The 17,991-nt window shown below is 38.0% G+C and overlaps 2 protein-coding genes across 2 annotated transcripts; both read left to right on the plus strand.

Moving 5' to 3' along the window:
- The first annotated feature begins 3,038 nt into the window (after window positions 1–3,038).
- On the plus strand, window positions 3,039–5,599 carry LOC105042269 (probable aquaporin TIP4-3). Its single transcript, XM_010919405.4, has 3 exons — window positions 3,039–3,271; window positions 3,364–3,611; window positions 5,031–5,599. The coding sequence occupies exons 1-3, from the start codon at window positions 3,070–3,072 to the stop codon at window positions 5,403–5,405; spliced, it is 825 nt and encodes a 274-aa protein (XP_010917707.3). The 5' UTR covers window positions 3,039–3,069; the 3' UTR covers window positions 5,406–5,599.
- Window positions 5,600–6,671: 1,072 nt separating this feature from the next.
- Window positions 6,672–17,001, plus strand: LOC105042982 (aquaporin TIP2-1-like). Its single transcript, XM_073251258.1, has 5 exons — window positions 6,672–6,802; window positions 7,312–7,385; window positions 7,463–7,710; window positions 9,938–9,945; window positions 16,560–17,001. Exons 1-5 carry the CDS (start codon window positions 6,672–6,674, stop codon window positions 16,921–16,923), a joined length of 825 nt encoding a protein of 274 aa, XP_073107359.1. The 3' UTR covers window positions 16,924–17,001.
- The last annotated feature ends 990 nt before the right edge of the window (window positions 17,002–17,991 follow it).

Raw genomic sequence — 17,991 nt, forward strand, 5'->3', positions numbered from 1 at the left:
AAAAAATATAAATTAAATTATTTTTATTTTATTCTAAAATTATAATGAGATTTCTTTTAATCCAACGGTTGGAATGGGGAGCCATTCATTTTTATTTTCATTTCAGAATCAAATATTTTTTATTGGATATAAATAATAAAAAAAATAAAAGATTAAAATATTTATGGATATTCATACTCATGTTTAATTATACTACTTATCTTAATAAAATAATATTTTATCTAATTATTTAAGTTAGTTAAAAAGTATTCTATATATGTGTTAAATAGTTACGGTGCTGTTTTTATCCAACGTGACCATATAGAACGGTAGCGTAGCTACGTTCCAGATAACTCTCGATCCCAAAATCAGAAAGACTACAGATCACAGAGCATGGCTCAGGCACCCTCTCTTAGCAAAACAGGGTACCTCCGAAATAATCCACCAGCCCATCCGAAAATAAATAAATAAATGAAACAAGAGATCAACCAAGAAGAGAGGACATGATGGCTAATAATTCAATTAAATAATAAATAAACTCCGTCTCTACAGGAGCAAGATGGCTCGACAACCGCTGACTTTCGGTTAGGATGCGATCCTTAACCAGGAGTCATCCATGGGGAACGACAGGATGCTGCTACCTTGGTCGCATCTCCTCCACTGTGGGGTTTTTGGCTTTGCATCAATTTATTTCCAGCCGAGGGAGAATAATTACCAAAGGCAAATTGAGTGATCTAGATGTGTCCCCATTCACTGCCAATATCATGAAACTTGCCAATAGTGTATGACTATTTCTCGTCAAGGTTTCACTGGTATCTCTCCATCCTTTTTTTCTTTTTTTTTGTTGGTATGTAGGAATGATCACATCACTCTGATACGAGAATGGTTCAAAAAATCAGAATACAAAAGATTTCATAAAATCGATGAACAATTCTCATTCTGCCACCAGATTCAATCTCCGAAATACTCCACTACATATGATGCAGCTCACTGTTCACCTCCATATCTTCCCGTTCATTACCGCAAGGGCCCATAGATATAGAAACACTTTTTCAGCTAGAAAAATACCTCTCCCGGTTATTTCTCCAGGTTTCAAGCAATGCCGTGCAACCACTGGACTTGCCCAATTATTTCCATATCCTCCCTATCATGCACCTGATCTCCTTTTGCTTTAGATGAAGGAAAGGAAAATATTTTCTTCTACTCATGCACATGGCTTAGCTGTCTCATGCGAATTGTTTACGACATCCGTGGGTGAGTTTTGTGAAAGTATTGCGATACAAATCCTTTTCTTTTGCTTTCTTAACTACTATTTCAATGTCAAAGTTCCACTATGGCACTAGAACAAGCTATTATAAGGAACGATCGAAGGGAAAGCTTAGAAAGCGAAGTCCACCTCAACACCGGAACGCTAAAGTAGGTACATATCGGCCAATAAAGTAGCTTTAACTTGTCTGTTCTCGGTTGGTGACATGAGGTCCGGTGTGAGTGCTCATATGACATTGATTCAATTACCCCCTCATAATTTGCATTAGTGCTCATAGATTACACCCATCCACTCCTGTTTTGGTCTGTAGATTAGGAGGTGAATCTAATGAGCCCATAGAATTCTTATTGAAACTAGTTCTAATATTACACATGCAGTGTGCACAAATATGAGAAAAACGGGATACTATTATTTTGTTATATGATCTTATCAATCTAGAGCGAGATGTTGAAAGAGAAACCATTCTTGAATCCTTAACACCCCCCCCCCCCCAATCTCTTCGAGTCAATATTGGAAATGTAATAAAGATGCGATCAAGAAAAAAAAAAAGCGCTCCAGCTACTCAATAGAAAGTCTAACGGGGACAAAAGATTTTAAAATTTGAATAGCACATATAAGATCATTGCTATTCAAATATGTTCCTTGCGTGGTATATTTTGGGAGATTCTATTGACATAGCACATGCATGGAATATACATCAGACCATATTATCAAGAAATTTAGTGTAATTTGCTTGCAAAAATACGTTTCTGCCAGCTTTTTAACATCTTTATTAATTTTTTTTATATATATTTATTTTTGTAAGAAAAAACTTCATCATCTACTTATGCCCATCCAATGGATTAACGCAAGGCCATATCCATTGTCATTTCTTGGCTTACTGCACGTTCGTCTTTAAAACATGCAAGAAATTCTTGGCTACAGGATTTATTCCAATGGACATGAGCTATTCCTATTTTAAAGCAGTTTACATCTATTGCGAACTCAATCAGATTGGCTGATTAGGTCTCAGACATGCTTGACAGATACAACTTGATATTTAGTTCTCCCTCCCTTTACAATAATATTGGAGAAGTGGAGTGTGGGGCAGGATTCGACCCGTAACTGAAGATCGAGAATGAATTATTAGGAAAAAAGCCACTATAGCGGTTAGAGGAGAAAACAAAGGAGCAGAGATAGATGAGGTTTCACCGCTAGTTGGAGATCAAAAAAGAGATGATGAGATAGTCGGAGCTTGATTGGTGGCAATCGAAATGGTTAAAAGAGAAGAGACTATGACGGTCAGAGATAAAAGAGAAAAAAATTAAAAATTAAAAGAAATTTTTTTTTTTTTAAAATAACGTATATAATTAGTTAAAATTAATTGTAAATTGATAAATCGATGCCATCCATGGATGATCAAAAAAATATTATTATAAAAAAAAAAAAAAAAAAAAAAAAACTTTGGCACACCGTACTAAAGTCCTATTGGCTCCTAATGCCCATTCACGGTATTTAAGTAAATACGACCCACCAAGCACATATCTCGGGGCTGATCGGGTTTGTAACTTTAGCGCGGAAGAAGGATTAACCTTCCTTCGCACGATCATCCACTGAACCCATCTCAAATCGCTCGGAAATCTGTCACTTCCGGATTGCACATCTCTCAAAGCGATGAGTGGATGATCCAACGGTTGATTCGCACGAAGAAAGGTGAATCCTTCTTTCGCGCGAAGGTATCATCCCCGACCCCTCACGGTACCTCCTGACGTGGGGACCGAACCGATCACGGCACGAGTTGATGAAATGAAATCCACTTCCCACGGTCTCCTGCCTCCGTCTATATGAACACCAGCAGTACGACCGCTTGCCAGCAGCCCATCGGCCCTCCTCAAAACCATACATCGCCGACCAAAATAATGGCGAAGATCGCGCTGGGAAGCCGGCAGGAGGTCGCCGAGCCGGACTGCATCCGTGCCGTCCTCGCAGAGATCGTCCTCACCTTCCTCTTCGTCTTCGCTGGTGTTGGGGCCGCCATGACCGCAGGTATATAATCTGTACGTTGTGCAGTCGGTAGTTCCGATTTTTATATCTTGATTGGTGATTGTGTGGTTTTGAGGTGGTGGTGGATGTTGCAGGGAAGATGGCGGGAGGGACGGACACGATCATGGGTTTGACGGCGGTGGCGGTGGCGCACGCTCTGGTGGTGGCGGTCATGATATCGGCGGGGCTCCACATCTCCGGCGGCCACCTCAACCCGGCGGTGACGCTGGGACTCGCCGTCGGCGGCCACATCACCCTCTTTCGGTCTATCCTTTACATCATCGCCCAGTTGCTGGGTTCTTCCCTGGCTTGCCTCCTCCTCAAGTACCTTACCGGGGGAATGGTGAGTTCGTTAGTTTCCCTCTTACCTCTATGCCTCCAGATCTGTGTCCAGGCTAAAGAACCAATTGATGCTCCAAACACGGCTCTCCAGGTCATTTACCTCCAAGTTAAACGAGTCGCGTTGTATATTTCGGGCGAAAGAAGGATTTACCTTCCTCGATCCAATGGTCACTATGTTCCACGGTGGATTCGTGCGAAAAAAAAAAAAAAAAAAAAAGATGAAGTAAAATCTGAAATAAGAAACAAAATGAATAGTTTTTATTTTAATTTTTTGATTGAAAAAAAAAAATTCATTTCGATTCTAATTTTGAGGTGGAATGAAAACGACTTAATCTATATAAAATTCAATCCCTACTCTTCTCTATGAATTTAATTTTTTATTTTAATTTCGATTCTGATTTCGATCAACGAATCAAAAGCTTTGAAAGATTTAGTTGTTCCGATTTCAATTTCAAATTATTTTGATTTTTATTTTTATTTTGATTTTAATTACGAATCAAATACTTTCTAATCATTCTTTCATGAAAGATACAACTCCAATCCAAGAGATGAGAAATGCCAGTTCTAAGCTTCTTGCAGGTATTGATCGATAAATTAGCAAACCAAAAAAAAAAAAAAATCTAGCTCAAAAATTATTGAGGTTGTAAGCTATAGACTGAGAAAAATAGGTGCGCTCAGCTCTCGAAGTAGGCTCATTTAATAGACTCAATACCCTCCTTATCTTAATTAGGGATATCAACTGATTGAATTGGTCAAGTTATTTAGCCTGCACCCCTTGGCTGGACTTCCTACCGGCTGCGGATATGGCGAACTTTTCGCCGGATGCCAGCTCCGTGTGATCCGCACTTGGCCCAAATCCCCAGCCTCCATTCAGATCAAAGTTCGTTGTGCTGAGCTTGGACTAGCTCAAGTAAGATTTATTTAGCTAGGCCTAGGGTATACGACTGCTACTCAAGCTTGACTAGACAACGGTCGTTCAAGCCTGGTTGGGCTTTTAGGGGAACAAGCTTGGTATTAAGTTGGACCCGAGCTTCTTTGTATTTTTTGAAAGCCAAAATTGTTTAAGCTTAGATCATTTGCTAGATGAGCGATGTTTGAACATAGCTAATCGCGTTATATAGAAGACCATCTTGATCATCAAAGAAGCTTGAGTTCTTTACTAATAGCTTAGTCAGTCCTGGTATATGTTAAATTAGCCAATAAAAAGTCCATACATGTGTATACATAAGACATCAGTATTCCTGTGTACATTGAGTCCGGCTACTTGAAGGAGCACTTCAGACAAGATTATAAAATTATCTTAGTCGTCTTATTTAAAGGGGAGAGTTTTTAACACAAATGAGAGCGCTGGATGATAAAGTGCTGTATGGATGTGTAATTCTTTAGTCATAACTCTTTTAACATTTTACATCTTTGACAGGATACTCCAATTCATGCTCTTGCTGCTGGCATGGGCGCCGTCCAAGGTGTCATCATGGAGATAGTCCTCACCTTCTCCTTGCTCTTCTCCGTCTATGCCACCATCGTGGACCCAAAGAAGGGTATTATCGCAGGCCTGGGCCCTCTTCTTGTTGGGCTTGTAGTTGGGGCTAACATCTTAGCTGGTGGCCCTTTCTCGGGTGCATCCATGAACCCAGCCAGGTCCTTTGGGCCTGCGCTGGCCAGCTGGGATTGGACTGACCACTGGGTCTACTGGGTTGGGCCACTAATCGGGGGTCCACTTGCTGGGTTCATCTATGAGCATGTCTTTCTCATAAGGACTCATGAACCTCTCCCAAGAGATGATGGTTTCTGATGGTCTGATTAGCTTTCGACTAAATGGATCTTGGTGTTAAGCATGTTTTAATTGCATCATCATGTATGTTTTGTGCAGTCTGTGAAACATCTACCTCCCTACTTATGCATTCTCATTTGCACTTTGTGAAACGAATGTCCCATGTATGTCTGTCATTATATTTATGGATATTTTATTTGCATTATTTTTCTAAATGGAATGAGTGCAAATCTTCTAGAATCCTAACTACAGGAAATTCCTACAGATTAGTACATGACATGGGAACAACTTTATGGTGCATAACTCTCCCATGGTTCAACTTCCATGATTCAAGAATCAATATGGTTGACATTTAACATGTTATGCTCTATATTGCGGCCCTCGTTCGGCCCACCCCTAAACCTATTCTCATCCAACCCAATGTTGAATTACCATAATAACAGAAGGGGAAAAAATCAATCTCCATTTCGGCCGACTATCTATTAAAATAGATCAAGTATTTTCCGAAGACATCACCCACAATCGTGGAACAGGTTGATCCGACTTGAATTTGACTAAATTCTGGGTCCGGGAATTTGTCCATGTGGCCTAGACAGAGTCAGGTAGTGTTGATTTGGTTCTACCAAGGAGATTGCTACTTCGCTAGGCAATGCATTTTCATGCTATAATGTGATTGGAAATTACTTATTTTGTTTTGAGCACAAGAGGAAGCCTGTGTTCGTAGTCCACTCTCTAAGATTATGTTGAGATCCTATCTAAAAATCTGAAAGTTTAGATGAATGGTTCTAAGAGCATGCATAAAAATCATAAGAGTTCTTATCCTCTCCGATGCAGGGCTATTATTTCTCAATACATGTACCTGAGGAACTCGATGATATTTTGGCTCAGGATACATTTGAGGCATATCATGTGAGGATGTAACCGGCCGTGGCCTTATGAAAAAAAAAAAAAAAAAACCTGGTTAGTGTTCATTGAGCTTGAATCGCGGAGCAGTACTCTATAGGTATTATGTCAATCCAGTCATGTTTCGATTAATTTCCTATTGGATCTGAATTTGATTCTACGTACCTTAAACAGTCTCCACCTACCTGATGGTTCTAATTTGGATCCGACCTGGAATTAAAATTCTTGATCCAGACAACAACCTTCACCTCCTTTGCATGCCCAAACATCAACATAAAAGCAGAAAATATCATCCACCTGGTTTATGGATTGCATCAATATGAAACCATGCATAGGTAATTAGCCAAGTAAGCTTAATATTTAGTTCGTTCGTTCCTCAATGAGATGCCTTATGTTTCCCAGTCTTCATGTCCTCGGTCATCTGCAAGCCCAGACAAAGTCTCCCAAAAAGAAGATTCCTTCATATCCTCACCGCCTCCTTCCTTGCCGGCCATGTCATATACTCTGCAAGCCATGTCCATCTCCACATCAAATCAACTAAAATATCCCTCCAAGAACCCACGCTATAAGATTTCCCTACAAAAAAGTCTACCCGACAAGCTCTAGTCACCCTATCAACCTATCTCCGAGCCCCTTGGCAAATTCAAACACAGGACGCGGTCGGTGCTCTCTGGCTGAAACCAAGTAACGCCCCCAAATACGTCACTCTTCCGGTGGGACCACCGTTTGGTCGGTCGCATGTGCGTGATCATTGATGAGCTTCACGACAGTTCAATAAGCGCATGTTCCTCCCAGCAGTCGGGCTGGCATTGGATAATCTCCATCCTTCTGTCTCATCAACACACCACAAATTTGTCAACCTTCTGGCCTCTATAGTCTATATATTTTGCAGGATAGAGGCCATCGAATCACTACTGATATCTCTCACTGTCTCCCTTTTTCCCGAGTAGTTCTCTTAATCACTATCGCCGGAATAATAGCCTTTGGTCGCTTTGATGACTCCTTCAGTGTCAGCTCTTTGAAGGCCTACGTACCTTGCTGAGTTCATATCAACTGTACTCTTTGTGTTTGCTGGAGTTGGATCGGCCATTGCTTATAGTTAGTAACATTTTCTTTCACACATTACCCAATCTAATGATCAGCAGAACTTAGTATTCATGGTTTAACAAATGCAGATAAGGTGACACTGGGCTTGGCTCTCGATCCTGCCGGCCTTGTTGCAGTGGCTATTTGCCATGGGTTTGCTCTATATGTTGCAGTCTCGGTGGGAGCTAACATATCTGGGGGGCATGTCAACCCCGCAGTCACCTTTGGGTTGGCTCTTGGAGGGCAGATAACAATCCTGACGGGGATCTTCTATTGGATTGCGCAACTTCTCGGGGCCATCGCTGCTTCGTTCCTTCTGAAGGCTGTTACCGGGCTGGTAAGGTTCCGCACTACTTTGAGATCACACGATTTATGTTTGCTGTTGTAGGTTGTTCAACATGGGTGCAGGTTGTATCTTACACGTGAAAAAATGATTGATTTTCTTTTACAGTGTGAACCGTTGGATTGTGTTTTATGCAAACTTCAAAGCACTCAAACATCTTTCTCTTGTCGTCGGTACAGATGACGAAATAGATATTATATTTTGAAAGCTGCACCAAAAATATACCGTCCGGTAGTTAGTGCTGTGAAAGATCATTTTGCTGTGCGAAATATACAACCTGCACTATTAAAATATCACGATGAATATAGATTCTGTTTGACTAAATTTTTAGAATGTTAGAAAATATTTTATAATTTTTAAAAAATATTTTTAGATTATAATATTAGATAAAAAATTAAAAAACTATTTTGATTTTGTCAGAAAGATAAAAAAATTTATTTGAAAAAAATTTTATTTTGAAGCTTTTCTCAAAAATACTTTCTGATTAATATCGAAAAACTATTTTGATTTAAATAAATTTTTAAATAATAAAAATATCCACTAATAAACATCATAATTATATCATATTATTATTATACTATAAATATAATATAATAATAAATTAATATTATAATATATTATAAATATATAATATAATCTATTATTATATTATTATATTATTAAAATATAATTTAATATAATAATATTTATTAATAATATAATATTATTATATTATAATAATATAATTTATTATATTATAGTTTATTATTAAATTATATTATAATCCATTATATTATATTACATTATATATTACATCATAATTATAATAATATTATATTATAGTACATATTATATTAAGAAAAAATTCATCCGATCTGATCGGATTGTCAAGGTGCATTTGAAAATTCAAAGCTTGCATAATATTTATCTTTATCTTGATTTGTAGCAGAATAAGGATCAAAATCCTCAAAGAAATTCAAATCTGATGTCTCGCAAGGTCTGAAGGTATAAACCCTCTAATTTGCACGTATGCCAGACTTCGTAGGGAAAAAGAATGATCTTCTTTGTGCTAAACCTTCAAAAGACAGTAAGAAAAGGAGGAGATCTTATCTCGGACGGAAACTTTCACACTAACGAAGAGGATACCAAGAGCGAAGATATGAAGAATGGAGGATGTCCCACAAATTAGCGCCCCTTTCTTTTGTTGTTGCACACAAGCTTCTCCCTTATCTCATGGTGGTCTATGTTTGTCCCACAAAGCAATCACACTCTTTACCATGTAATAGGGTCCTCCCTTTAATAGATGAGGCATCCATATCTGATCCAAAGTCCTAATTAGTTAGGACACCCAATCCTATCCAAAGTAGGAATCAGTCATAAAAAAAAGAGCGCCTAAGAAACCCTTCACGCGAGACCTTCACACACGCGCACTTCTGGGTGAAAAAAATCACCGCCCCATCATCTCTTGGTCGGTCTCTTTATAAGAGAGAGTCCCAAGGTTCTAGAACTTTTTGTTTCTAAACCAAATGGATTCAGATTTGACTCAATTTGGATCCGATTTGAATCTGATTTGAACCAAATTGAAAAAGTCTGTCAATCTTAATCTAATTAGAATTCTGGTTCAAGTCTAACTTAAATTTTTAATACAATCCAAGCTTAATTAAATCAGATCTAATCTGAAATTAATTAGCTTTTGAATTCAATCTCTCATAAATCTCTTGGATCATTGATCAGATCATTATCATCTTCGAATTAAATCTGAACCTCATGTCCAGTGCTAACTAGACATAGTCAACTGTTTAATCCCATATTGGTGCGGACACCAGAGCCATCAAAAATCGGCAACATGATTTAAGTTCGATTTGGATTGAAGAAGCCTCATTAAATTGATTCTACTTCAGTTATTTATTTTCAGTCAATAAATTTTAATGCATTTGGCTTTGGGTCCATAGGACCATACTTGGATTTGTCCACGTCAACTTTGGAGCCACCACTCTCCACATGCCAAGAGAAGAATATGCATGCCAGCATATGCCGTGCTCATGCCAAGTTGTGTCAAGCATCAAGCACCCACACGAAATTCCATTTCTTCCTTAGAATTCCTTAAGAGTTCTTGGCTACTTACTTATTTTGTTGAAGGCTGATTTCTTTCCTATGGTAGATTATAATGCTTTACTTTTTTGTGGAGGGTTGATTTCTTCCTTGTAAAAATAAGAGATTCCTAAACAAATAGGACCCTTAGAGTCCTATATAAATCCTTGTATCTTTCATGAAAAAAATAATGAATGATTTTACAAACTCCACAAATACTTGTGTCAATTGCTCCGAGAGGGAGAGGGTGTGAGACCCAAAATCGCCCCACAAGGGGAGGGTGTGAGGCCCACTTTCTATCCTATTCCTTCTACTTAAGATTCAGTGTTCTTGCGACTCTGATCGACTCCACCATCTACCCACGCAAGCCTATTCCGTCAAGAGAAGATCTGTCTCCTCCAGAATTTTCATCTGTCGTGCTGAGAGAAGGAGTAATTTCTTATTCTACAGATCATATGCTGTCAAGGACCTTCGTTCCTTAACAGTTGATCTTTGATTTTTTTTTTTTTAATCCGATGTTGGTAAAGACCTAGTTCTTTATCGATGGATCTGTTTGGTTAAAAGATTAAGAGCCCTAATCAGAGTAGTTTCTTAACTACCACGATCCGGATTCTTATCATCTTCTTGGATTTTTCTCACGGGTTTAATGTTTTATTTTCTCTCGTTCCATTCTTATTTCTTTTTTTTGCATCTACTCGTGAGCATGTTTAATTTCTGCTATCTGTTTATGAAATTTTCTATTACTAATTGTTTACTGATCTCTCGAATGGCATTCGTCTGTATCATTTAGATTGATCTCGCTTTAGTCTCGTATCAATCAATCACGCCTCCTGAGCAGAGTATAGGCAACTATACTGTCTGTCCTGGGAATAATGAGCCCCTGGCCGGACGTGATTTGTTGTTGATGAACAGAAGAGAGCTTGATTATTAGGATTGATTTTCTTTTTAGGATTGTCCCGCATCAATTTGGTATCAGAGCAGGTTGATTAGGGCTTTAGTTTAAATTCAGCAATTTAAATTTTCGCAAGTTAAATTTTCGCACTCTAAATTTCGTACTTTACTTTCAAGCATTTTAATTTTTATTGCACCTTATTTCTGCATCTTAGAGTTGCATGACCACTAGATCAGGTACCTGGTACCAACGTCCTACTTTCCCACCCAATACCAATATGGATCCCAATATAGCAGCCATCATTAATGCTCTGACTGAAAAGTTTGATGACATGAAAAATTTTATGAAAGCCATGGATGAGAGAATAGTGGTATTAGAAGAAGCTAGGCAGAAACAATCTGAACCTGAGTCTCCCCGACTACCTATAGGACAAAGAGGTAGGAATCTAGAACTTGATCGACCTATAGGGGCATGCCCGCACCATAACCAGTTCGATCAAGATGAGCATATTCTTAGGAATGTAAAAGTCGAAGCCCCAAGTTTTGATGGTTGTCTAGATCCGAGAGAGTACCTAGATTGGGAATCAGGTATGGACCACTATTTTGGATGGTACGAAATGTCTGAAGCAAGGAGAGTTAGGTTTGCTGGGATGAAATTGGTGAGGCAAGCCCGACTTTATTGGGAAAGTGTTGAGCGTCTTCTCAATCAGAGAAGACAAGATCCGATAAAAACCTGGGATGAGATGAAAGAAAAACTCAGAGAGAAGTACCTCCCCACCTCTTACCAACAAAGACTTTTAGATCAAAGACAGAGGCTTACTCAAGGGAATAGATCAGTCACCGAGTATATCACGAGATTTGATGAATACCTCATGAGATGTGGAGTAGCCGAAGATAGAGTTGTTACCTTATCTAGATTTAGAGCTGGATTACGAGAGGATATTCAGCGTGAGCTCTTTCTGCGAGAGGTAACCACGTTAGAACAAGCTTATCAACTTGCCTTAGATTTTGAAAGATTTTCTAGATATTCGACTCCCCATCGTCCTGAACCCAACCGAGTAATCCCTTCTGGATCGAGACCTAATATTAATCAAACTCCTAGTAACGGACCTCCACTTACAAATACTATTGGGAGAAAAGAAGATAAAGGAAAAGGAGCTATAGGAGAGTTATCAAAAGGAAGTAGTTCTCGATCTCATTGCTTCAAGTGCCATGGTTACGGTCACTTTGCTGCACAATGCCCCAACCGATCATTATTCGTAGAAGAATTAGAAGGAGAAACTCTAAAAAATATTGAGGAGGAAGTTTATGAAGCTGATCTAGATTTAGCCGAGCAATTTGAGAGTACTGAGGACATCATAGGTTATGCCACACCTGAGTCAGACCTTAGGCTTGGAGTCGTTAGGTATGTCCTAGCCCAAACTAAGGAAAGTGAAGACTGGCGTAGGACCTCTATTTTTCATACCTTCATAAAATTTGACGATAAAATTTGTAAGGTGAACATTGATAGCGGTAGCTGTATCAACGCCATTTCCACCGACACGGTTAAGCGATTAGGATTAACTCCTGTAGATCATCCTAGTCCATACCGTGTGTCTTGGATTGATTCCTCCTCTATTCCCATCAAATTTAGATGCCGTGTGCCCATCCAGCTTCATTCCTATCAGGATCATGTGTGGTGCGATGTCTTACCCATGAAAGTCGGAAGTATCATATTAGGTCGGCCTTGGCTATTCGACAATGATGTTACGATTTATGGCCGTACCAACTCCTGTAGCTTTACTCATCAGGGTAAGAAGATCACGATTAATCCTTCCCCACCTAAGGCTACTAATAGAAAGATAGGCGATGGACCAAAAGAAAATCTTAAGAAGAAAAGCCTCAATCTGATAGGTGCTAAAGAATTAGAGACGACCATGAGTGAAGGATCACCAGTTTGGATGCTTGTTCGTGAGGATTCTAAGGTGGATTATCCTAAGAAAGTAGCTAGCCTTCTTACTGAGCTTCATGGTGTCTTTCCTGAGGATCTTCCAGATTACTTACCGCCTATGAGAAACATTCAACATGCCATTGATTTAGTTCCTGAATCTACCCTACCCAACTTGCCCCACTATAGATTGAACCCTAATGAGCATGCCGAGCTACAAAGACAAGTTGGAGAGCTGATAAAAAAAAGATTTGTGAGGGAGAGTTTGAGTTCTTTTGAAGTAGTTCATGGATATCAACCTAGAAAATCAATAGACCTCATCCCACTACCCATGCATACTAGGATTTCCGAATCTGCAGAGTCATTTGCACAGCATGTCAAGAGTCTGCATAAAGAGATCAGTAAAAAAATTAGTATGAGTAATAAAGTTTATAAACAGAATGCAGATTCTCATCGACGTGTTCAAGAGTTTGCAGAGGGAGACTATGTGATGGTTCGATTGAGGCCTGAACGGTTTTCCCTCGGAACCGTGAAGAAGTTACATGCCCGAGGAGCAGGTCCATTTAAGATCATAAAGAAAATCGGATCAAATACGTATGTTGTGGACCTACCTTCTGATTTTGGAATTAGCTCTACTTTTAACATTACAGCTCTTGTCGCCTATAAAAAAAAACCAACTCGGATACCTAGTGAGCCATTTGAGCCTAAACCAACCTTTGAGAGCGAACCTATCCCTGAGTGTCCACCAGCCAAAATGTCAGCAAAACACGATCAGATTGAGAAAATTTTGGATGAGCAGATCCTTTCCACCCGGAGTCGAGGCTATCAGCGGTATCTGGTCAGATGGCGAGGTCGATCGGAGTCTGAAGATACATGGATCACTCGAGAAGAGCTGCAATGCATTGATCCCGATCTACTTGAGCGTCACCAGAACGGAATCGACCCACACTCGACAGGGTCGAGTTTTTCCCACCCCGGGAGAATTGGTGCGGACACTAGAGCCATCAAAAATCGGCAACATGATTTAAGTTCGATTTGGATTGAAGAAGCCTCATTAAATTGATTCTACTTCAGTTATTTATTTTCAGTCAATAAATTTTAATGCATTTGGCTTTGGGTCCATAGGACCATACTTGGATTTATCCACGTCAACTTTGGAGCCACCACTCTCCACATGCCAAGAGAAGAATATGCATGCCAGCATATGCCGTGCTCATGCCAAGTTGTGTCAAGCATCAAGCACCCACATGAAATTCCATTTCTTCCTTAGAATTCCTTAAGAGTTCTTGGCTACTTACTTATTTTGTTGAAGGCTGATTTCTTTCCTATGGTAGATTATAATGCTTTACTTTTTTGTGGAGGGTTGATTTTTTCCTTGTAAAAATAAGAGATTCCTAAACAAATAGGACCCTTAGAGTCCTATATAAATCCTTGTATCTTTCATGAAAAAAATAATGAATGATTTTACAAACTCCACAAATACTTGTGTCAATCGCTCCGAGAGGGAGAGGGTGTGAGACCCAAAATCACCCCACAAGGGGAGGGTGTGAGGCCCACTTTCTATCCTATTCCTTCTACTTAAGATTCAGTGTTCTTGCGACTCTGATCGACTCCACCATCTACCCACGCAAGCCTATTCCGTCAAGAGAAGATCTGTCTCCTCCAGAATTTTCATCTGTCGTGCTGAGAGAAGGAGTAATTTCTTATTCTACAGATCATATGCTGTCAAGGACCTTCGTTCCTTAACAGTTGATCTTTGATTTTTTTTTTTTTAATCCGATGTTGGTAAAGACCTAGTTCTTTATCGATGGATCTGTTTGGTTAAAAGATTAAGAGCCCTAATCAGAGTAGTTTCTTAACTACCACGATCCGGATTCTTATCATCTTCTTGGATTTTTCTCACGGGTTTAATGTTTTATTTTCTCTCGTTCCATTCTTATTTCTTTTTTTGCATCTACTCGTGAGCATGTTTAATTTCTGCTATCTGTTTATGAAATTTTCTATTACTAATTGTTTACTGATCTCTCGAATGGCATTCGTCTGTATCATTTAGATTGATCTCGCTTTAGTCTCGTATCAATCAATCACGCCTCCTGAGCAGAGTATAGGCAACTATACTGTCTGTCCTGGGAATAATGAGCCCCTGGCCGGACGTGATTTGTTGTTGATGAACAGAAGAGAGCTTGATTATTAGGATTGATTTTCTTTTTAGGATTGTCCCGCATCACATATGATCTCTAACTTAATTTTTAATTAAGCTAATCTATTTGTTCAATCAAGTTAAATACTTTCAAATTAAACTCATAGATTTAGTTTAATTCTTTCCTACGTTGCTGGACTTTGTGAGTGGCTCCATAGGTTCGAACACTAAGCTGATAGTATAAGAACAGCTTTCTGTATTAATCGAAGTTATCATCTAGCAATAATTTCCAACGTCCGGACAGGTCGAATATATACAAGTCAATATTCAAGAACCTATGCATATGGTTACCGCATAATTCATCCTTTTGACCTTGAATACTCGAGGATGACCTAGGATTTAACTATCAATCCTCGATGAATCATCAACATTATATTTCAACCTTTCACATCCATCACATGGATTATTCGGGCTCAAAATTTACTAAATTAAAATACAGTGATATTCTAACTCCTATAATTCAGAGGAGTCAATTCTATCTTAATCCACACACAGATTTCGTAAATACTTGACTATACCCAGTAGCTTTCCGTGATTGTATTAGATATGTAGGTAGTCCGACACCAAAGCATAGTGAGTTATTTGTAAGTCACTATGATGATCTCAGATCAGAGAAACACTTATGTCCATATGCTTCGTGAGCTGCTCTTGATAGCAGAGTGCTTCGCAGGTGATGATGTACTTCTATATCTCATTTGTATGCTATATCAATATCTTCACACTCTTTGATTAAGAAGACAACCAACATATATAGCACACAACGATCTACACTCGATGAATGTCATCATCTTTTAATGACGTATCATTTGGTTACGAACATGTTTAAGAACTATTCGATAAATCCTTCTTTATCGATTATCATATAATTCTAAAGACTTCATCACAACACAAGAGTTCTAATAACAAAGATGTACACCTTGTGAATAAAATATTAAATAATTTTTATTATTTTATAATTCATATATAAATTATAAAGAGCACAATCATCCAAATGATTGACTTTAGGATACATTTTCTAACAATATTACATTATATGATATAATATTATATATTAAAATAATATTTAAAAATTTAATAATATTTATATTATAGTCATATAATATAATCCATTATAATTTTATAATAATACAATATAACATAATAATATTTTAATAATAATATAATATAATATAACATACTCTATTATTATATTAGATTATAACTAATATATTATATTACATTATATTATAATATTATGTTATATTATATGATAATAATATTATATAGTATAATAATATTTTAATATATTATATTATATTATATTATTTTTTACTATACAATACTATATAATGTCTCTTATTGTCATTTTATAATACTACAAGTATTTTTTTATTTTACTTACCAAATATATGTTCAAGTTCTAAAGCACTTTATAAATGTGATTATCAAATAGCAAATAGCTTTTTGTAGAAATTCTACTTCTCAAAAGCTCTACTATCAATAACAATTTCAAACAGAGCTATAGTTGCTTGAGGTTTAGGGATAGATGTTATTTGGGAAGATCTAAAAGAATCACGATGACAACTAACTCCCAACAATAACGGACTGAACTAGTGACTAGCCCGGTTGATGGGTGTTTTTCTAATTAAAAACACATATATCAAGATTATTAGCTGGCGCTAATGTTAACCAGTACATTTCAGAATACTATCGACCAGTTAAAACCAACTCCCTTAATATTAACAAGCTCTTCTCCCAAATGAATTTGTCGACAACTCCAACACACAGCCTGGCAGCAAGAGTGGGAAGCATTGAAGGAGTGGTGATGGAGATAGCCATCACCTTCGCCCTCGTGCACACCGTGTACGCAACGGCAGCTGACCCAAAGAAGGGGTCGTTGGGTACCATCGATCCCATTGCCACCGGTCTACTTGTGGGCGCCACCATTCTCGCAGCCGGCCCATTCTCAGGTGGCTCCGTGAACCCGGCTCGTTCTTTTGGGCCTGCGGTGGCCAGGGGAGACTTCACTGACAACTGGATCTACTGGGTGGGCCCTCTTATTGGTGGTGGGCTGGCTGGCCTGGTCTATACGTACGTGTTCATGTGCCATGATCACACTCCCCTCTCCAACGGATTTTGAGCTCAGCTTTGCGTTGTTGGTTGTTTGGTCCTTTGTTTTCTTGATGCCGTTTATCTTGTGATAGGTGGATGAGGGATGGAACGGCTGCTCTTTATATCTTTTAATTCTTTTACGGTCAACTTTTGTTGTTGAATAATTAACTTTATCGTCCTATTGATGAACATGGTGGTTGCTGGATGATGTTGATTGGCTGATGAGAGATCACTGTCGTGGGTCGTCCCACTTTTATTAGCCGATAGATGTTTGGCTTTCCGGAGAATAAGGTATACCAGTATGTAACCTTTGCTACGATGAAGTAAAAAAAAAAAAATCTTCGATCCCTTCAGAATGGTCGTCCAATTGCATAGATATAAAAAAATTACTAAAAATATGATCATAAAAATTTTATAAAAATAATGAGAAATGTGATGGTAAAATATCTTGAATATATTTTTTTTGCTTGGTAGCATCGGAGAATGAAAATAATTTACGTTTTTTTTTTCAAAATAAGATATCAAATAATAAAAAGATATTACCGTTCTGTGCCTAATGTCCTTCGTAAGGAAGTAGTTTTCTGAAAAAGTTTACGCTGAACTTATTTTTTAGGAATTGCAAAAGTAGGCTCATCCGGCATATGAGATGTAAAAGATCCAGCTATAAAACTTCCAGTCAAATTGACTAATTCAGATTCACTCTTTTGAAAAACATTCGTCATCTTGAAAGTACGATTGTTATCATCAAAAATTGACAATCCATACATAACTTGGAAGACATAGGTGACACCAACAATCTTTCTATCATGATCGGAAGAGTGAATCTATTAGATCTTGCATCCGCCTCAAGATTAACTGCTGGAATATCGATCAATTATTGTGCCAGTTTACCAAATATAATAAAATTTGCTATTTCGGTAGCATCTTCAACAATGACATTTAATTTGTACCTAATAAATTTAGATAAGTCGATATTATTTTTTATACTAAAAATATATATCCATTTAAAGCAAAAAATGATAAATGAAAAGATATATTAACAATACCATAGTATTGGAGGCTGATCATTCTTATTACATTGATTGCACCAGAATTC

This window comes from Elaeis guineensis, chromosome 2 (assembly GCF_000442705.2).
Source record: "Elaeis guineensis isolate ETL-2024a chromosome 2, EG11, whole genome shotgun sequence".
NCBI lineage: Eukaryota > Viridiplantae > Streptophyta > Magnoliopsida > Arecales > Arecaceae > Elaeis > Elaeis guineensis.